This window comes from Aethalodelphis obliquidens, unplaced genomic scaffold (assembly GCF_003676395.1).
Source record: "Aethalodelphis obliquidens isolate GAN/ISIS:26980383/991018 unplaced genomic scaffold, ASM367639v1 scaffold27, whole genome shotgun sequence".
NCBI lineage: Eukaryota > Metazoa > Chordata > Mammalia > Artiodactyla > Delphinidae > Aethalodelphis > Aethalodelphis obliquidens.
Window position 1 is genome coordinate 5,129,208 of NW_020837971.1, and position 21,661 is coordinate 5,150,868.

A 21,661-nucleotide genomic window follows, 5' to 3' on the forward strand; every position below is an offset into this window, starting at 1 on the left:
TTAAGCCCAGAACAACTACTGGCTTGTGACTGCACTCAGGTGATCCGCCTTCAATGCTGATTTTTGGAGAATGATAGGGAACCATGAGCTCTAGGGCTCCAAAGACACTTGCTTTGTCAGTTTCACAGTTACTAAATGCGGAGAGTATGACATGGAGTCACTGCCTTGGGTGGAATTCCAGCTCTTTGTTTCTTAACATCCTTTCTCTGGCTTCACGTTCTCTCTCCACAGGGCACGGCAAGACCTTCACTGCTACTCTTGGGCGTGTTGACTCACGTGTGACAAAGGGCATTACTTTTCTCAGCCTTGGTGAGTGAGAGGCATAGGCATCTCTCTGCTCTGTCTCTTCCTTCCGGTACCTGTTATGCCTCATTTTCCTCATGCCTCTTTGGGACTCAGGTTGTGATGACTATGACTGACCTTTTTGAAGCCAGATAAGGGAAGGTTTCCTCTGGAACGCACCCCCCCCCCCCACAAAAAAAAATCAGCCTTTTGGCAGGGGGGTGAGGCAATGCATCTCCTTTCTTAGGGAACCTGGGCTGTGGGCTTTCTTATGTTTTTAGTAGGAATCCTAAAATGCCATTTGTTAGTATAAAGATGATGACGGTGAGCGAGAGGTTTCCTAAAAGCCTGTGAGAAATAATACGTGATGTTGTCCCTTGACTCTAGAGAGACAAAGGCCCTTGAGAAATTGTCTGTTCCCTGTTGGTAATTGCTAGAAGCTTCTGAGTCCCATAAGTTACTTATGGATCAGCTTGACTGAGTTGTTTTTCATTGAGTAAGTATATGGTAAAGGGCACTTGAGTATTTGGCTTAAACATAGTGAGTCCGCAAGGAAGACAATAAAGAAGGGGTTTATTGTACCTCCCTACTGAAAGCTGCTGTTCCATGCCAGCTGGGGTGAGGGGCACACACCGGTTAGCATAAGACTAAACAGAACTGCTGTTCGCCTGCATATGGGATATGGCCCAACATTTTAAAAAGAAAAGCTTTAGCTTTCAGGTTTAGAGCAGATGGATTCTTGAATATTTTCTTCTTTCCCTGTTTCCCAGCCCATCTACTATCATGACAAAGGTTTAGGAAGGTGTTATGTGAAGGAACTGGGCAAAGTGAGAACCAAAGTGATAAAGACCATAAAAATATTTTTTGCGGGTCTTTTTTAATCGAAGTATAATTGATGTCCAATATTATATTAGTTTTAGGTTTACAAATAGTGAGTCAATATTTTTATAGATTATACTCCATTTAAAGTTATTACAAGACAATGGCTATATTTCCCTGTGCTGTACATTCTTATACATAGTAGCTTGTACCTCTTAATCTCCTACCCCTATCTTGCCCGCCCATTCCCTCTCTTCACTGGTAACCACTCGTTTGTTCTCTGTATCTGTAAGTCTGCTTTTGTTTTGTTATACATATTTATTTTATTTTTTAGATTCTACACGTAAGTGATAACATAGCGTATTTGTCTTTCTCTGTCTGACTTATTTCACTGAGCATAATACTCTCTAGGTCCATCCACACTGTTGCAAAAAAAAAAATTTTTATTTTGAATGATACTATTGATGAGGAGAGATATCTTATGCTAAGTGGGCCAGTATGTGCCAGTTTTTAATATGAGCTCTGAACCTGTGGGAAGTTGCTTTAGAGAGGCCTGCTTCTACTGCTTCCTGTGGTAAGAAGGATAAATATAAGGTTTCCTAGGTCTGAGACTTGATTCTTATCAGAAATCCTTTATCAGCATCCCATCTCCAGAGTGATGTGGGAAACTCTCCACTAAAAAAACTTAGCCTTTTGTGAGGTCAAAGGTATCCTTCCTGTTCTTACCCCTGGGATTGACTCTTGAAAAGGGCAGGCATGATTTAATCTCTGGTCTTCAGAGCGTGGAGAGGGCAAAAATACTAGAGCTTTGTAAAAATAGGCTATCTCACATTAAGCCATCTTTCCTTCTTTAAACAGATTTTAATATATAGGCACAAAATTGTACCCAAGATTAGAACTATTCTAGAGGTAATTTTTATGACAACAGTATTGCTTTTTGAGTGATGTCTTTTTTGCGATTTATTGCATGGAATTTCCCTGAATTGTCACCCTCTTAAAAGGGGCTTATATTGATTGAAATATTAAAGAATAGAGTTTTGGAGGAAGTTTTCCATGAACTCCAAACACCTGTATATAAGAAAGATATGTTTATACATTAAAAAACTATCATTTTAAAAATTAATACTATATTCTAAGTGTTTTATTTGTTATCTTGATCCTTACAACAATTCTTCTTGGTGACGTTATCCCCATTTTACAGATAATGAAACTGAGTCTCAGAAAGTCTGTGATGTGTGCCCAAGCTTCTTCTAGTGTCTCTTATCAGGGGCACTATATTAGTTTATTGCTGCAATAAGAAATCACCACACATTAGCCCCTAGATAAATAACACATTGTCTTATGGCTCTGGAGGTGAGAATTCTGCAAGGAGTGAGTCCTGAGGTGTCAAGGTGGGGGCAGAAATGGTTCCTTCTGGAGATTCCAGGGAAGAATTCATTCTTTGCCTCCTCCAGCACATAGAGGCTAGCATTTTTTGGCTTGTGACCACATCACTCCAGTCTCTCGCATCATCATGTGGTCTTCTCTTCTGTAGTCATGCTCCCTGTTCCTCCCTCTTATAAAACCATTTGTGATTACATTGGGTCCACCTGGATAATCCAGGATACCCCCCCCCCCACCTCAAGATCCTTAATCACATCTACAAGGTCCCTTTTATTACTTAAGGTGACATATTCATAGGCTCTGGGGATTACCATGTGGACACCTTTGGGAGCCATCATTCAGCCTACCACAGGTACTATTGATATTTTTGGTGAGAAAGTAACTTTTGGGTGGGAGGGTCCTGCACATTGAGGGATTTAACCTCCTTGGAGCCCACTTGCTCATCAAATGGCAGTAGGAATCTCCCTTCTACCTGAATAATTGTGACAACTCAGAACACCCTCATGTACTTCCAAATGCCCCCTCTCCCAGGGACATAGTACCACCCTAATTAACTGGCTAAGCTGTAGGGCTAGGAGTTAATCTAGGTCATTTGATGCCTTTCCACTGTGCCCTACTATATCGTTATTTGTGTTTTTCTACTTATGCATTACCATAATGGTAACATTATTGCAACCACTTGTGCTAACTACTTTAACATCACTGAATCCACAGTGACTGAAAGGACACTTATAAGTCAGCTGGTTAGAGTTTTACATCCTCTTTCCTTTCCCTTCCACAGAATGCCTTCTGTGTACATTATTAGCATGTATTTCTTTGCTTCTTAGGGGAAAAAGAGTCTAGCTGGCTCACTTATAATCTAAATGTTTCATCTATATGAAATTCACTGTTGTATGAGTTTCTTTGTTTTTCTAAGATCCTAGAAAAATTATTGGCAAGGGCTACTTCTACCTTGCCCCCTTCTCCAGAAACCTATTTTTTTATACCTTGCCTCAATCTGTATACAAATGTTCTTTGTACAGAAATATCTGGTGCAGGGACTGTGAAGATGTGCATTCTAGGCAGCTTGCTATGCATGGAAACAAATTAGTACTTCACAAAGTGTCAGAATGCCTGCAGAGACTGTTTTGATGAGTATCAATTTAAAGCTTCTTTAGAGAAGATGACAACGATGATGAGCAGTGGGCAGACATAGGAAACTAAATTGTAGAGCTTCCCCCACATGGCAGAAATTATGCAGGAAATTCCCATGATAAGCTATTTCCAGCCTGTCAGATTAAGGAATAATTCATGTTGCTGGATATTTTTTATTCTAACTTGCTCTCAGAGCTCATTTAGATTCCTATAAAGCCACAGTTCTCTTAGAAACAAAACTACAGATATAAATTAAGATAACCATGGCTAAATGTCTGAAGAAAATGAGATATTGCTAGGAAGATGGACCGTACTGACATCAGACAGCTTCTTATTACATTGGTCAAAACCTTTGTGTTTTAAGAGGTTCAAAGAAAAATAGGGATACCGTAAAGTTGTTGGCTTTATCTGTACCTATACAGCTCTTGCCACGTGGAACTGACTTAAATCTTTCTCTCCCACAGACTATTATGTAGCTGTTTACTTGCCTGGTCATTTCTTTCATCTACTTAACATTCAACATCCAGACCTGATCTGCCACAGTCTGTTTCTGACAGGTATGGCTGTAGTTTTCCCCCTCATGAACAGGGTACATTTGGGTTCGTTTTAACGTTAATATTTATGTTTGGGGCAGAGGGGCTTCTTTTATTTGCTGATCTACTTTTTTTTTTTTTTTTGGCCAGGAAACAGTGAAGTGATTGATATGCTACCTCATAGTCCTTTACAGTCACTGTCAGGATCCCTGGTCCTGGATTGGGGTTCTGGAAAGCTCTATAGGGCACTCCTCAACCAGTCATATTTATTGGAGTTCCTGTGGAACACCCGGCTGGACTGCGAGAAGCTGGCCTTGTTGCACTGTGTGCTCTCATGTGGCCGAGACCCACGGCGACTGGAAGCCAAGGTGGTATTATAGCTTAAGTTTAAAAAGTGGCAAATGGACAACACGTGTACATTTAGTAGCTGAAATGAACAGAAGTTATTTTTATTTGGTAACCGTTGAGGTTTACGGTCTCCGTCGTGACTTGAACATATTCTTCGTTTGTGCTCCTTTTTTATGGACACAGACCTCAGACTGGGAGGGCGTGTCTGTTCTTTTCACTCTTCTCTTTTCCATATTGTGAGTAAATGTTAGGAAGTGCTAACAAGGAAGTGCTCGGTAAATAGTTTCTCAAATATCTACTTTTTCTCCTGGTTTGTATTTGGTGTATATCATGAAAAGGACTAAAATCTGGTGGTAAATAAAATCTATTTATGACATTTTAAATAGAGATAGCTCACATTTATATTTCACATTATAGTTTATGAAGCACTTTCATACATCTTATCATTTAATATTACAGCTATTCTGTGAAGTTGAAGAAACCCCCCATTAGACTTGATTGGGACCAATGGGTGGTTGGTCGATTGAAAAAAGATGGCCTAAATATTTTCTTTTAACCTAAAATATATAAATGTACATTTATTCCTGTATCTTTTGATGTAGATTACGGCCCTTTCTTTGTGTATCAGCTAATTGGAGTTCAAAATCGTTTTTCTTTCATAAAACCACTAAGTAATGTCTTGACTTTCTTTATCTGTACCTGTATGGCTCTTCCAGTTACTTTCTTTTTCTTTTCATTTTATTCCCTAAGGAGGTCAATAGTTTAAAAATCCTCCATTAAATAGTTTGTGTATATCAGGCAATTTTTTCTTTTATAGTTGTCTCACACCTAGTTTTTTAATAAGTGTTTTAGAGACATGCCTTGGAGTCTTTCCCAAGCTTTCAACTTTTATTGAGCCGCCAGCATTCTTTTTGTATCCATATTTCACTTGTCTATGGTAATATTTTATTAACTAATTGTGAAAATAAGCACAACTAGCTTGATGAGTAGGTTTGGAAATAAGAACAATTATTGGCAGGATCAGAAATGCAAGAGTGCCCTATGGCTAGGCAAGCCTCATACCATCAATTCTAAGGTCGGGAACAAGGGGTTTCGTTCCTGCAGCAGGTGAGGATGGTTATAGAGGTTGATTGAGAGAACTGTTGATATAACAGGGATTATACCTTCCTTGATAGCATAGCCATGCTCACAATGATTAAATGGTGTAATTGAGCTGAAATTCAAACACAGGTCTGCTGCCTCCAAGCTCAGTGGTTGAGTTTGGTTTTCTCCTGTATCCATAGCTCTTCACACTGCGACTTTGTTGTAATATGTCCTACTCTAGCAAAAACGAACATTGGATTCAAGAAGGCTTATTTGGATCCCAGTCAAGGGCATTTATTAAAATGATGCATGAAAAGGACCTCATTTATATTTCACCCACACAACCTTACGTTATGTATCTCAGAGATTGTGTAGAAGTGAGTGTGTTCTTAGGCAATTCTAAAAGAGATATAACATTTTAAACTATTCATATATATTTTGTACTTCTTTGGTGGGGGGGGCAGGGTGCAGATTTAAATACCAATAGATTTGTCTTCTTACTTTTTAAAGATTATTCAGTGGATTTCTGAGAACATCTCTGCCTGCCATTCATTTGACCTCATTCAGGAATTTATAATTGGTAGGTGTTGCTGATGGTGCATATTAAGTTGAACCCTTGACCCTTTTGCTTAAGGGAAAGCAGTAAATTGATAATGCCTCAATCTGTCAAAATGCTGTTTAGGAGTGTTTTTTTCATTTTTTTAAAACTCTGTTGTAGTCAGCACCTAATTAAATTTCATTCTCTTGTGGTTTTGTAAGAAGCTGTGGCTGTTCAGAGACTGATGACATATAAGATATGATCTTGATTCTATAACCTTATTAGTGATTTATTTTAAGCGTTGTGTTGGCTGGTTCTGTGCGAAGTGGTTATAACGTCATTTGGATAGATGTATGTGCCAAATAATTTTTTAAAAATTATTCTCAGTGTAAAAAGTAGAACCTGAACATTTTAATCAGCGGATAGAACCATGATTAGCCTTTTGCAGATGAAGGATAAGGCAATGAAAACTTTTGTGGGTTGGCTTGTTTGGGTGCATTACAACGTCTACTGCCTTATTCTTCATATTAAAACGTCTTTTTTCCCCACCAAAACTTACTCAGCTTCTTCATATTGGAGCATCTATCCAGAGACAAGTAACATGGATAAACTCTTGCCATATTCCTCACTGCTCACCTGGGATACAGTAAGTTAACACTTTATATTCTTTCTGTAATTAAAATTGATTCACTGCTGTGGGTCAGTTGTAGGACGTTCCCGTCACAGTAACCAAGGTTGTGATTTCATTTCTGTTTTGATGCATAAGGATCTGAATTGGAGTTTTCTGGCAGAAAAATAATAGTGAGTCCTTGCTGTTGGCCAGTTTTATTCACATAAAACAGTAGAACTGAAGGAGAAGGCACAGCACACGTGTTACTCTTCCTACTACCAAGCAGAATGAAGCCTCTATCATCTTCAGATGGTTTTAGTTTTTAATTTTTTTCAAGCAGCTAGAATAGACGAAAATATTTCTTAGGGTTTTGTAAATGAGCAACGGCTGGACCACTGCTGTTGTTCTGAGCTGTTCTATTTACTTAGTAGATTAGCACCTTCATGAGCTTTTTTCCCAGCCTTAGAAAGAAAATCTGTGATAACTTTAGAATGTCAAGATCAGTAAAAGTCAGTAATCTTAAGCAAATCCATGCCATTCAACCTTTTCTTCCTGTTGGTCCAGACTCCCTTCCTTTTAGCTGGGAAGAAGTGTTTCAGGAGAAAACATTGTTCGTTTTCTCTTGAATGTGGTTCAGTGAACCGAGCTTTGTTGGATCAGAACAAGGTTCTGCCTCTCCTCCTTTCACATTTAGATGTTAGAACTACTGTGTGCTTAGTCTTGAGGCAGAGGTTTGTATCAAAAAAGCATTTAGAAAAATAAATTTAATTCAGGTAGCACAGACACAGGAAAATAAGTACTAGGGTAAATGGTAACACTTCCCATTTTGTTTTTAGACTGTCTAAATATAGTCCTTTAAAAAGGCATATCAGATGTGTTTGATTAATTTTTTTCCTTTTTTTTTGTTTTCTGTGGCTGCGCCACGCGGCACACAGGATCCTAGTTCCCCGACCAGGGATCTAACCCGTGCCCCCTGCAGTGGAAGCGCAGAGTCCTAACCACTAGACTGCCAGGGAAGTCCCATGTTAGAAGAATTTCTAAATTTTTGGTATACGCAATGGTAGTGTTTTCCCAAAGGCCCTTTCTTCTTTGTCTCTCACTGTTAGAGTTCGTAAACTTTCATGCCTCTCTGTAAAATTATAAGGAAAGATCTGAGCTTGTTTCTTCTCCAGGCCCTCATTGTTTGAAGCACCCTTGTCAATATACATGCAGACTCTGTGGTAATGTGGCAGGAAGTTCGCAGGTTAATCCCTACCCCTCCCCCAGAAGCAGGAAATGTACATTTCATCTTCCTCCCCTCACCACCCAATGCTGGCTGTCGGTGTCTTGTGTTCAGTGTCTGGGAGGCCGGGTCTGGACCTCTGGTTCCCAGGGTTGTGTTTAAACATGGTACATGTGTTAGTTGGTTGTTGTGTGAGTGTCATCCTGACAGGTAGTTCTTCACATTTGCATTTCTCCTCCTTTGTGGAGCAGAGGAAATGTGTGGACATACAGAGTGACATCAGGAAGTCCTACAAGAAGTACAATATGAAAAAACCCAAAGTTTAACCACTGCGTACAGAGCTTATTTTGGGGTTTATCATGTTGCTTTAGACTTCTTGCGGTTGGAGTAGGTTACCTTAAAGGTCTCTCCTAATCCTGAAATTCTATGAGCCTATGATTTTCTTTAGCAATGATGTAAATCATTTTCTTTTCTCTAATCTGCATATGCTCTTAATGCTATATCCTTAATAAATAAATTTCATACTTCTGTATGGAGACAGATTATTTCTGTAAATAACTGAATTGGGTTTTTTAAGATACTAGAAAATATTGTGTCTTACACATAGATAATCCTGAATTATGCTTTGCAGACAGTGAGCCTTGTTATACTTATTTGAAGATGCTATTTATAACCTAGAGCTGTAGTGAAATTTCTGTTGCTGAGTAATGATAAGTGAAGCATACATAGATTTTTATTACAGGCTTTCTCCTGTCCAGTGGAGGACTCAGTTGCTTAAATGTTCTGGAAGTTTATTTCTCCATCCCTGTGATGCCCTTTTTCTCAGAAATATTGTATGGCAATAAAATCCAGGACATTTAAGTTCTAAACAAATACCAGGTTTTATTTGTATTTTCTTATGTATCATCTACTTAGTTTTTAGGAAATGAAAGAGGAATTGACTAGTTGACAGGTTAATATACATAATTAACATGGAAACACACTTTTTAAAATAAATAAGTGGCAATTTTGTCAGTTTATCTTTTTATTTAAATTTCTGTTTTAATGCTCACTAGTTAGCAGAATGTTATAATTTGGACTTCCTGATATGAATTGCGTCTTGCACATTTGCCATGGTGATCTTGCTAGGTAAACACTTTATGGGGATCTCTTATTTCCGAAATCACAGTAGAGGATGAGGTGCAGAACAGTTTTCCACTGAGGTCAAAAAAGAATCCCATTAGTGAGGCAGGGACCAACTATAATACATTTAAGTGAAAGAGAAGAAGAGGGAGGAAGGAGTAAAAGGAAAGCGTCCACCTTATTATTATACTTGATGGTGCAAATATAATTTGCCTCCTTTGTTCTTAAATGGAAATGTGTAAATAATACATTATTTACTCTGTATTTCTTCATAATAGTTTATCCTTTCCTTTAGTGACACTGTCAACTATTATAATCATAACTTTACAGAATATTTCCCTTCCCGAGGCAAGAGATAGGCTGTGTTCACTGGTATTTATAAACCCCAAGTTTTATTTAAAGTAGAGATTACCAAACTGGGAGCTGCCCTCAGCTTCTGTCTGCACGGAAGACACTTCCTGAAGGCTCGGGCTGGGGGTAGTTGATACGTTTAGCAGTTGTGTGTATGTTTTTCCCCCACCACAGGAAATTCCTGGAATAACCCTTGTGACAGAAGAGATTCCGTTGCCTCTTATGAAGGTAAGTGCTTACAGTGAGAGACAAAAAGCCCAGACCTGCGTGGCTTCCTTGCTGGCCTCACGGTCGCCTGCCCTGAGTGTCAACGGTGGTTCCAAAAGGGATTGTAAACTGTCAGGGGAGGATGCTGCAAGGGGTAAGGCTAGTTGTCTAGGCAGTCCTTCCTAAATGGTAGTCACCAGCGACGATATCAGGGCAATGCTTAGGAATGCTCTTTGAAGAGGGAGGTTTTCTGAAGACAGAGAACTACAGGGCTCGATGTGAAGTGTATAGAAGTCATACTTCCCACTGTGCCTCAAACCAATCCATGCTGGAGGAGTTCTTGCAAATTTTCTTGAGCAGACCTAGGAGCTGTTTTTTACTTCACTTGCATTGTCACCCCCTCACACAGACACACACATACGCACAGACACACAGAATCTTAAAACCATTAAGTAACCTGCGCTGGGATTAACTAATTTCCTTCTCGTTCTGAGAACGGTGTTTCTGTTTCTCAAGAGTGACCTGCTCGGGCTGTCCCTGTGGTCTCAGCACACACCTTCTTCCTGCTCACCAAGCAGCAGTGTTAGTGTCCCTCTACAGTCTGGTGGTTTCAGAGGAGTTTCTGGTACAATAGGGAGGGTGGGGTGGGTGAGCAGAGAAGAATGTGTATGTAGTTAAAACCGAGGAGTATTTTAACATAGTTTTCTTGAAGCTCCTTTGTTGTTTTTGGCATTGCCTCCTGTTAATTATAGCTTGGTGTGTGCTGGGAAATCTCAACTTTTGGCAGCAGGCAGCCTAGTATGCTGCTGCCTTTTACTATTTACATTTGATTCTTTTGGACCCACAAAGGGCAGGGCAGGCTCAGGCAGCTGAGGGAAAGCCTTGGACGTTTGAGGTCACGGTGATGCCCTGGGGGTGAAAGAGGGCTGACTGGGGCAGGTTTAGTGGTTCTGGGTTTTGGTCCTAAGAATGGTCCTTTAAGGGGAGATGGACAAGAGATGTATCTAGGCAGCAGAGTGAGACAACTGTGAAGGTCTATAAAAGCAGGAAGACGAGGGAAAAGAAAAGTTTGATTAATAGCTTAAAAGATTCTTATTAAGAGCCTCCATCCTTTCATTTTATTGTTTCTGCTTTTACCACTAGTCCAGAAAATCCATACTGTGTTTAATGGACACACAATAAACCAGTGAAGGAAATTTTAAAAAGAAAGCAATGTCACTCTACAGTGACATTCTACAGTTCCTAACATATTGTCTCTTTGCCCCGTTTCCTCTTGGTCTTGGTCATAGGTTTGCATGTTTTACCTAGTAGTAATGGCCATCTAGTGATATTTAATAAAGATTATGTATTATAATATATCATACACATTTTCATGTTGGTACATAAACTTCATAATTTTCATAATTATGGTTTCTAATGACTCCATAGGTTTCCACTGTGTTGCTGTGTCTTAGTTTACTTAATCATTCTTCTGTTTTGAGACAATTTAATTTGTCTCTAGCCCCCATTAAAAAATTTTTTTTTTGCTATTAAAAATAATGTGGCAGGGCTTCCCTGGTGGCGCAGTGGTTGGGAATCCGCCTGCCAATGCAGGGGACATGGGTTCGTGCCCCGGTCTGGGAAGATCCCACATGCCGCGGAGCGGCTAGGCCCCTGAGCCATGGCGGCTGAGCCTGCGCGTCTGGAGCCTAGGCCCGCGTACCGCAAAAAAAAAAAAAAATGTGGCAGTGAATACTTTTATGTAGTTTTTTTGTGTGTATGTGATTTATTCCCTTAAGGTTAAATGCCCAGTAGTATTATTGGGTGAAAGGCTATGACAATTTTTATAGCTTTTGATTCTTATTGCCAAGTTGATATTCAAAAAATGTTGTGATCATTTACACTGTTACAGGGGATTTATGAGTTTATCGGTTTTACTATAACCTTACATTATTGTGTATTTTCCTTTAAAAAATTAAGTAAGTATAAAAGAGTGATGGGAAGGTTCTCAAACTTTTTACCAATTGCCTTATTCTAAGAATACAATTTGCCTCTGCTTGGGAACAAAATAGCTTATTTTTGCACTCTCTGATTTTTTCTTTTTTTTTTCTATTTGTGTGTGTGTGTGTGTGTAAAATTATGTTTTTATGCAGTTCATTCTTCTTCCTTCTTGATATTCACATTGCCTTCTCCTCACTTTTTTCTCCTCTCCCCTAATTACCCTTAGCATTTGGCTCTGCAGAGGGTTGTTTCCCATTAACTGTTCCCAAACATGCTTGGAAGCTCTTCCGAGACTCCACATACGTTCATGTGTTAGTAAGAAGTGTTACGTAGGACAAGTGTGAGCTGTAGATCTCTTCACTGTCCTCTCCACGCAGACACAGTCCATCAGGGAGGGCAGAGGAATGCTGCCGGGATTTGCCTTGGGCTCAGGAGAAGATGTCACTGGGTTTGGTGGCCAGCTCCACCCCAATCCCCCACTGCCATCACTAATCGTCCCTTCCAGTTCACAGTACACCTGGTCCTGAGAGCTCTCATTTGTTTCCCCATCTCTGCTTGCATAATACCTCTCAGAATAAGCAGCTGCCTTTGACCTAGTTCTGCAATTCCCAGCCTAATTATATTGCAGTGGATCTGGTTGCAGTGGCATATCCCACCTACTTTTCCTCCCTCCCCAGCCCGTTATGTGACTGTTCTTGCAGCTTCCCCATAGGAGTTGGCTTTGAGCACCCTTGACCTGAAACACAAGTTACCTTTCGAAGGCATGCTTGCTGCAGGACTTTCCACGAGGCCCAAGGGACCCCAGACTACTCTGACCACACTTGCTTCCATCCTGCTTGGAAGATGACTGCCCTGATAAGGAGTCTGAAGAGGGAAGAGCAAAATGAAACTAGATGAGCACTTCCCTTCTGCTCTCTCTGCCAATAAGTTTAGTGTGAAGTGAAGCACTTGACAAATGTTTAACATATGAACATCGAATTTCATTGGTTTATACCAGTGTATCACCTGAAAGACAAAAGCCTTCCTTTATAGAATGGTTTCCAAAAGAATTTTAAAAAAATGAAACGAAATGTATGTTAAAACAAGGCCCTCACCTTAAAAAGGAATGTCATCAAGAATGGCCTTCCTAAGAATGAATTTATCTCTTCCACGGGAAGTCATGTAAGGATTAAAAAAAAAAGAAACCATAGCTTACTTGAATATCAAGAATGGAGAAATGGAGTATTTTTATTAAAGTATTGTTAAGCCAGACATCTTTAGTTTCATTTTATAAAGTAAGGAAGCCTTTAATCATTTGTGTAGCGACTATTAACTATCTGACCTAGAGACTGGGAAGGAGAAAGACTTCAAGCCCCGTCCCAGTTATGGCCACTCCAAGTGAGGGCATTGCTGCAGTGTCCATCAGGGGTCTAGATGCCCCTGAGCAATTGCGGAAAGAGTGGTTGGCACCTGTGCTGTTCTCCATTCAGAGACTGGTTCACTTAATTATGCTTCTCTGAAACACTTAAAAAGTGTTTAAAAAATACTTTTTTGGGCAGAGCATGACTATAATTAAGCATCTAATGAAACACAAAAGACACTCTTTTCCTTGACCCTCCCAGTACAGACAGCCACCATCACTTAAAGAAAATGTTTCTTAGAGATCCAACGTATCAACAATCGCAGTGTAGAAACTTACAGTTTTTAAAAATGAGAATGAAAAAAAAAAAAATGAGAATGGTTGCTTTGACAACAATGTAGCATTAACAGAAATGTCAATTGGTTATGTGGGAAATATTGACTTTCCAAAGTTTAGTTTGTACATATGTGATCTTGTGATATAACTAGAAATATATATTTGGTCTTCTTCCATGGTTCCCTGCACAGAGCTCCTAAAATCCTTGTAATTTCCTAAGTGATAAAAGCTACAAGTGCACCTTTTGTTATAATGTTTACTGTTTGTTCCAGTTCCTGAAGTAGCTCCAGAGTACAAAGGTGAAAAGAATGTCTTTTATTATTCCTAACAAGCCCCTTCCAGCCACACCTGAGTTTGTTAATGAAGTGGCCTTTGGAAAGCACCTAAGGATGGAGCTGGTTGCCAGGAAAACTAACCATGTGATTAGCAGGTTGGCACTTTGAGCCCTCTACCACCACTACCTTCCAAGGCCAGAGTGGCTGGAGATGGAGTCCAGTCACCAACGTCCAGTGATTTAACCCATCATGCCTATGTAATGGAGCCTCCATAAAGAACCCTAACTGAAGACCTTCTGGGTTGGATGAATATACGGAGGTGCAGGGCTGGGGGTCCTGTGCCTGGAGAGGGCACGGAACCTCAGAGCCCATTCCCACACGGCCTGCCCCACGCATCTCTCTTCAATCTGGCTCTTAACTGAGTTGTATACTTTTATAATCAACTGGTATATAGTAAGTAAACTGTATTCCTGAGTTCCATGAGCCTCTGTAACAAATTCTAGAGCCCATGAAGGGGGTGCTGGGAACCTCGGATTGATAGGCAGTCAGTCAGAATCACAGGTAACAGCACGGGCCTGTGATTAGCATCTGAAATGGGGGGCAGTCTTGTGGGACTGAGCCCTCAACCTGTGGGATCTGACAGTATCTCCACGTAATGTAGGACACCCTGCTGGCATTGGAGAATTGATGGATGTGGAGAAAAAAACCCCACGTTTGGTGCCCAGAAGTGAAATATGCTGTGAATAGACTGTTGTAGAGAAAAAACAAGAGTTATTCCTATACAACATATTTTTGGGGACAGAGTGTTATGGCACGTTCAAGTAATATTGTAAAAACATAATTTTAATGATTTTACAAAGAAACACAACTTACTAGAGATAGAGCAGCAGGCTGGTAACTTCATTCCTGTCATATCTGTAGAGATGAGGGTACCTTCAGTTTACTTCTCAGATGATGAAATTGAGGAACAGACCCAGGATCAAGAATTCTTGTTTTTGTCTCTCTCCTACAGCCACTAGGCTGTGCTGCTTTTATTCATAGTTTAGTTGAAGACATAATGTTTAATTCTTAAGGTTGAGAGGAGGGAACTGTCTTAGCATTGGCTTTCTCAGGATATATGCTGATTGCGAGATGGAATAGTTTAGAGCCATATTTAGGGAGTTACATGAAAAATTACATCTCATTAAAAATGGCTAAGAGTACTACCCAGCTGTGCAAAGAAGAGAGATATTTTTTCTAAATGTTGGAAAGAAGGAGGAAGTCCACTTATAAATAGGAGAACTTGGCCTTACAACATGCAGTCCCCTTGGCAGGAAGCCTCAGGAGTTCCGGTCGCTGGTCCTCTGTGTGGATGGCCTGCTTACAGCATCTTGGCCTAGTATGGTACCTTACTAGCCTTATGGACACAAAGACATTTCTATTTGATTCTGTCTGTGCTGGAGGTAGTAGGTCCCTGTGTTTCTCTGGGCTGCAAGTAAAAGCTGATACTGAGATGGTATCCACTGAAGAGCCAAGTTGGATTGATGCTTTACCTCTGCTAGTTGAGCCCTGATAGGAAGGGTAAAGTTTCTCTCTGAGTTGGCTTCCTCTTCTGTAAAAGAAGATGCTGGTTCATCAGCAGATGTAGGATCAAAGCCAGAGGGCCTTTAAGAAATGAAAGGCAGGGCTTCCCTGGTGGCGCAGTGGTTGAGAGTCCGCCTGCCGATACAGGGGATATTGGTTCGTGCCCCGGTCCGGGAAGATCCCACATGCCGGTCCGGGAAGATCCCACATGCCACTGAGTGGCTAGGCCCGTGAGCCATGGCCGCTGAGCCTGCGCGTCCGGAGCCTGTGCTCTGCAACGGGAGAGGCCACAATAGTGAGAGAGGCCCGCGTGCTGAAAAAGAAAAAAAAAAAAAAAGAAATGCAGATTTTTTTTTTCTGGCAGTAATTTGCAGCTGAGCCCGTAAGTACCACAGGGCTTTTTTTCTTCCTTTTTTTTTTTTTTTTTTTTAGCGGTATGCGGGCTTCTCACTGTTGTGGCCTCTCCCGTTGTGGAGCACAGGCTCCGGACGCGCAGGCTCAGCGGCCACGGCTCACGGGCCCAGCCGCTCCGCGGCATGTGGGATCTTCCCGGACTGGGGCACGAACCCACGTCCCCTGCATTGGCAGGCGGACTCTCAACCACTGCGCCACCAGGGAAGCCCTTTCTTCCTTTTTAAAGAAAAAAAAATCAAAATTATTTCCCACATAAATGGGAAACAGTCCCTTAAGGAAACCTGTTGGTCTGTTTGTTCAATTAATAGTTGTGATGGGCTACATTTGGTAATTATTTCATGTCATCCTAAGAGACAAAATAAGATTATTTCTCAAGAAGAGACTTGGAATAATTTTCCTTCCTTTAAAATCAAAATTTAAAACTCCCCCTGTGCAGGGAAGTGCTTCTGGGTCATTCCTTGAGGATCTGATGGCTTCTAACACCAGAGTCTCCCAGAAGTAGTTAAATTTACGGGTATTTTTCTTAGAAAGCATTTTTGTGTATTTGAAAGCTTTATAAGCTCTTTTCAGGAAGCTGGCGATGTGCTTCAGACTCTTGTGGCTTTCACTTTGCTGTTGTCCCTGATGAATAGTGCTTAGCATTCAACTAGTTCTGTAAGTGCTGGTTGACGGAAAGGAGTGGCTTTCTGTGCTCCCAGGTTGGCTGCTAGGGTGTGACTGTGTAGCTCCCATGCCCTCTTCCCCCCGTACCATGCTGTAACAGCTAACCTTTTACCTTGGAGCCTCTTTTACTCTCTGCATCAATGAGCATGCTGGTGTTACTTTGGCTTTTGAGATCCTTTGAAGATTGGTCCTAACCTCCTCTCTGACCCTGTCTCCTATTATGTCACAACACAATTGCAAGTCTTCAGACAGCTGGTTCTTTATCAGCCTTTAAGCTAGAGATGTAGATGAGAACCTTTGAGGGTGGGAGGGAGACTGGGATTACCTGTATATGCTCAAGCGTGTTCTCAGCCCAGGCTGAATGGTCGGCTTGCCTGGGGACGGTCGAAAACTCATGAGGCTCAGGTTACACCCCACACCAGTTAGGATTCTAGGGGATGGGACCCAGGTGGTTGCTGAGGTCGGTAGTTACACCCTAGAGGCAGATATCTTCACCACAGAGAGTGAAGGGGGCTGTGGGTTGTGTTCTCTGCTTTCTCTAAAGCTCTGTCTCTGATCTAAACCCAGAATCCACATTCCGCTCTCTCAGTCTTTGCTCATTTCCTCAGAGCCCCACCTAGAATATCCTCTCTTCACCCTTCATTTACATATCCATTTTCATCCTCTGGGTCTTAGCTATTTCCCATACTTCCAAACAGACCTGCCAATTTGTAATGGTGTCTGAATTTTCATAACTTAAGAAATTGCATCACTTATGTACTAGCTACCAAGTAATGACATATGCCACTGTTTTCTCTGTACTCCCTCAATATCTGTATCATAACATCCAGCCCAGTGACCTCCTTGAAAGACCTACACATTTATATTACAATATTTCTGGGGCTTTTGGCTAATAGTGTTCCTTACTTAAATGTAAGTTGTTTTTGTTTTAAAACTTAGATAATTTTTCCTTCTAACTCAGTAGTTTTGAACTATTTTAGGCCATGGATTCCTTTGACAGTCTGATATAAACTGTAGACCTTCTCCCCAGAAAAGTGCTCATACAAACACATACTCCATTTTACATATAATCAGTGGGCTCAGAAGCCCCTCTGAAGCATGTCCTTGGACTTGTTTTGTCTGCTTATTCTCAACTCAGACAAGGGTCTGAGGAAAGGGATTTCTTAATGGGGGTATGAGAAGAAGATAGTTTGGGAGAGAACTTTTCTTGGGAGCCACAGTGTGAGTATGAGAGTGGGGTCTTCTGAGAGGAGGATGACTTTGGCCTGAGGGGAAGAGGGCCTTGCACAGGTACAAGGACACCAGCGTCCCTCCCCTTGCTCTGTGCTAGACAAGATTGAGTGGACGACGCACTGGGACTCCAGTGGCCAAGCAGGCAGAGCTAATAGTGGAAATGACCACTAGATGTCACCACAACACCACTTAGTTTGCTGGCTTTTGGCACTAGTTGTGTGAACTCAGATGTAGAATAGCAAGAAAGCTGTAGTGATTTCCTGTTAGGGACTGAATTCTGCCAAATGTCGGCAGGATTTGCTTTCATTATTGTTTTTTCAATATAAGGAAGACCAAAGGGTGGATAAAGGTATATTCATTATAAATATATGGAAAGGGAAAGAAAAGATGAATGAGATAGGTCAAGTGGAGAGTGGGACCTGACGCCTTGGTTCTGATTTCCTCTAGAAACGACAATTTCTTGGAAATAGCCTTTCCTGTCTCTGTGAGAATGGATGTCAGCTGAACGGGCTTTTCAGCTAACTAATTTCCTTTTTTTTTTTTCTAACATCTTTATTGGAGTATAATTGCTTTACAATGGTATGTTAGTTTCTGCTTTATAACAAAGTGAATCAGCTATACATATACATACATCCCCATGTCTCCTCCCTCTTGCGTCTCCCTCCCACCCTCCCTATCCCACCCCTCTAGGTGGTCACAAAGCACCGAGCTGATCTCCCTGTGCTATGTGGCTACTTCCCACTAGCTATCTATTCTACATTTCCTAGTGTGTATATGTACATGCCACTCTCTCACTTCGTCCCAGCTTATCCTTCCCCCTCCCCGTGTCCTCAAGTCCATTCTCTATGTCTGCGTCTTTATTCCTGTCCTGCCCCTAGGTTCTTCAGGAGCCTTTTTTTTTTTTTTTTTTTTAGATTCCATATACATGTGTTAGCATACGGTATTTGTTTTCTCTTTCTGACTTACTTCACTCTGTTTCACAGACTCTAGGTCCATCCACCTCACTACAAATAACTCAGTTTCATTTATTTTTATGGCTGAGCAATACTCCATTGTATATATGTGCCACATCTTCTTTATCCATTCATCTGTTGATGGACACTTAGGTTGCTTCCATGTCCTGGCTATTGTAAATAGAGCTGCAGTGAACATTGTGGTACATGACTCTTTTTGAATTATGGTTTTCTCAGGGTATATGCCCAGTAGTGGGATTCCTGGGTCGTATGGTAGTTCCATTTTTAGTTTTTTAAGGAACGTTCATCCTGTTCTCCATAGTGGCTGTATCAATTTACATTCCCACCAACAGTGCAAGAGGGTTCCCTTTTCTCCACACCCTCTCCAGCATTTATTGTTTGTAGATGTTTTGATGATGGCCATTTGACAGGTGATACCTCATTGTAGTTTTGATTTGCATTTTTCTAATGATTAGTGATGTTGAGTGTTCTTTCGTGTGTTTGTTGGCAATCTGTATATCTTCTTTGGAGAAATGTCTATTTAGGTCTTTTGCCCATTTTTGGATTGGATTGTTTTGTTTATTGATATTGAGCTGCATGAGCTGCTTGTAAATTTTGGAGAATAATCCTTTGTCAGTTGCTTCATTTGCAAATATTTTCTCCCATTCTGAGGGCTGTCTTTTGGTCTTGTTTATGGTTTCCTTTGCTGTGCAAAAGCTTTTAAATTTCACTAGGTCCCATTTGTTTATTTTTGTTTTTATTTCCATTTCTCTAGGAGGTGGGTCAAAAAGGATCTTGCTGTGATTTATGTCATAGAGTGTTCCACCTGTGTTTTCCTCTAAGAGTTTTATAGTGTCTGGCCTTACATTTCGGTCTTTAATCCAGTTTGAGTTTATTTTTGTGTATGGTGTTAGGGAGTGTTCAAATTTCATTCTTTTACATGTAGCTGTCCATTTTTCCCAGCACCACTTATTGAAGAGGCTGTCTTTTCTCTGTTGTGTATTCTTGCCTCCTTTATTAAAGATAAGGTGACCACATGTGCGTGGGTTTATCTATGGGCTTTCTATCCTGTTCCATCGAACTATATTTCTGTTTTTGTGTCAGTACCATACTGTTTTGATTACTGTAGCTTTGTGGTATACTCTGAAGTCAGGGAGTCTGATTCGTCCAGCTCCGTTTTTCTTTCTCAAGATTGCTTTGCTATTCGGGGTCTTTTGTGTTTCCATACAGATTGTGAAATTTTTTGTTCTAGTTCTGTGAAAAATGCCAGTGGTAGTTTGATAGGGATTGCACTGAATCTGTAGATTGCTTTGGATAATATAGTCATTTTCACCATGTTGATTCTTCCAATCCAAGAACATGGTATATCTCTCCATCTGTTTGTTATCAGCTTTAATTTCTTTTGTCATTGTCTTATAGTTTTCTGAATATAGGTCTTTTGTCTCCTTAGGTAGGTTTATTCCTAGGTATTTTATTCTTTTTGATGTGATGGTAAATGGGAGTGTTTCCTTAATTTCTCTTTCAGGTTTTTCATCATTAATGTATAGGAATGCAAGAGATTTCTGTGCACTAATTTTGTAACCTGCTACTTTACCAAATTCATAGATTAGCTCTAGTAGTTTTCTGGTAGCAACTTTAGGATTCTCTATGTATAGTATCATGTCATCTGCAAACTGTGACAGTTTTACTTTTTCTTTTCCAATTTTGATTCCTTTTATTTCTTTTTCTTCTCTGATTGCCATGGCTAAGACTTCCAAAACTGTGTTGAGTAATAGTGGTGAGAGTGGACAACCTTGTCCTGTTCCTGATCTTAGAGGAAATGGTTTCAGTTTTTCACCATTGAGAATGATGTTGGCTCTGGGTTTGTCATATATGGCCTTTATTATGTTGAGGTAAGTTTCCTCTATGCCTACTTTCTTTTTATCATAAATCAGTGTTGAATTTTGTCAAAAGCTTTTTCTACATCTATTGAGATGATCATATGGTTTCTCTCCTTCAATTTGTTAATATGGTGTATTACATTGATTGATTTGGTATACTGAAGAATCCTTGCATTCCTGGGATAAACCCCACTTGCTTATGGTGTATGATCCTTTTAATGTGCTGCTGGATTCTGTTTGGTAGTATTTTGTTGAGGATTTTTGCATCTGTGTTCATCAATGATATTGGCCTGTAGTTTTCTTTCTTTGTGACATCTTGGTCTGGTTTTGATATCAGGGTGATGGTGGCCTCGTAGAATGAGTTTGGGAGTGTTCCTCCCTCTGCTATATTTTCGAGAAGTTTGAGAAGGATAAGTGTTAGCTCTTCTCAAAATGCTTGATGGAATTCACCTGTGAAGCCATCTGGTCCTGGGCTTTTGTTTGTTGGAAGGTTTCTTTCGTTTTGTTTTGTTTTTTTTTTTGCGGTACGCGGGCCTCTCACTGTTGTGGCCTCTCCCGTTGCAGAGCACAGGCTCGGGACGCACAGGCTCAGCGGCCATGGCTTACGGGCCCAGCCGCTCCGTGGCATGCGGGATCTTCCCGGACTGGGGCATGAACCCGTGTCCCCTGCATCAGCAGGCGGACGCTCAACCACTGCGCCACCAGGGAAGCCTGTTTGTTGGAAGATTTTTGGTCACAGTCTCAATTTCAGTGCTTGTGATTGGACTGTTTATATTTTCTGTTTCTTCCTGGTTCAGTCTCAGAAGGTTGTGCTTTTCTAAGAATTTGTCGATTTCTTCTATGTTGTCCATTTTATTGGCATATAGTTGCTTGTAGTAATCTCTCATGATCCTTTGTATTTCTGCAGTGTCAGTTGTTACTTCTCCGTTTTCATTTCTATTTCCGTTGATTTGAGTCCTCTCCCTTTTTTCTTGATGAGTCTGGCTCATGGTTTCTCAATTTTGTTTATCTTCTCAAAGAATCAGCTTTTAGTTCTTTGCTATTGTTTCCTTGATTTGTTTTTCTTTTATTTCTGACCTGATCTTTATGATTCTTTATGATTCTTGTTTTCTTTTATTTCTAACCTGATCTTTATGATTTCTTTCCTTCTGCTAACTTTGGGGGTTTTTGGTTCTTCTTTCTCTAATTGCTTTAGGTGTAAGATGAGCTTGTTCATTTGAAATGTTTCTTGTTTCTTGAGGTAGGATTGTATTGCTATAAACTTCCCTTATAACTGCTTTGGCTGCATCCCATAGGTTTTGGGTCGTCGTGTTTTCATTGTCATTGGTTTCTAGGTACTTTTTAATTTCTTCTTTGATTTCTTCAGTGATCTTTGGTTATTTAGTAGTGTATT

The 21,661-nt window shown here is 40.5% G+C and overlaps 1 protein-coding gene across 5 annotated transcripts in view; it reads left to right on the forward strand.

Annotated features, from left to right (window-relative positions):
* The window catches only part of GSAP (gamma-secretase activating protein), a 109,242-nt gene that overhangs the window by 41,161 nt on the left and 46,420 nt on the right, over positions 1–21,661 (forward strand). For all 5 annotated transcript variants that reach the window (XR_003436540.1, XR_003436541.1, XR_003436542.1 and 2 more), the window contains exons 14-19: positions 232–309; positions 4,083–4,175; positions 4,302–4,519; positions 6,093–6,162; positions 6,684–6,766; positions 9,600–9,653. Coding sequence is in view for 2 of the 5 variants with exons in the window: in XM_027123816.1 (XP_026979617.1) it covers positions 232–309; positions 4,083–4,175; positions 4,302–4,519; positions 6,093–6,162; positions 6,684–6,766; positions 9,600–9,653 (596 nt within the window). In the remaining 3 variants the exon portion in view is untranslated. The remainder of the gene's footprint in view (positions 1–231; positions 310–4,082; positions 4,176–4,301; positions 4,520–6,092; positions 6,163–6,683; positions 6,767–9,599; positions 9,654–21,661) is intronic.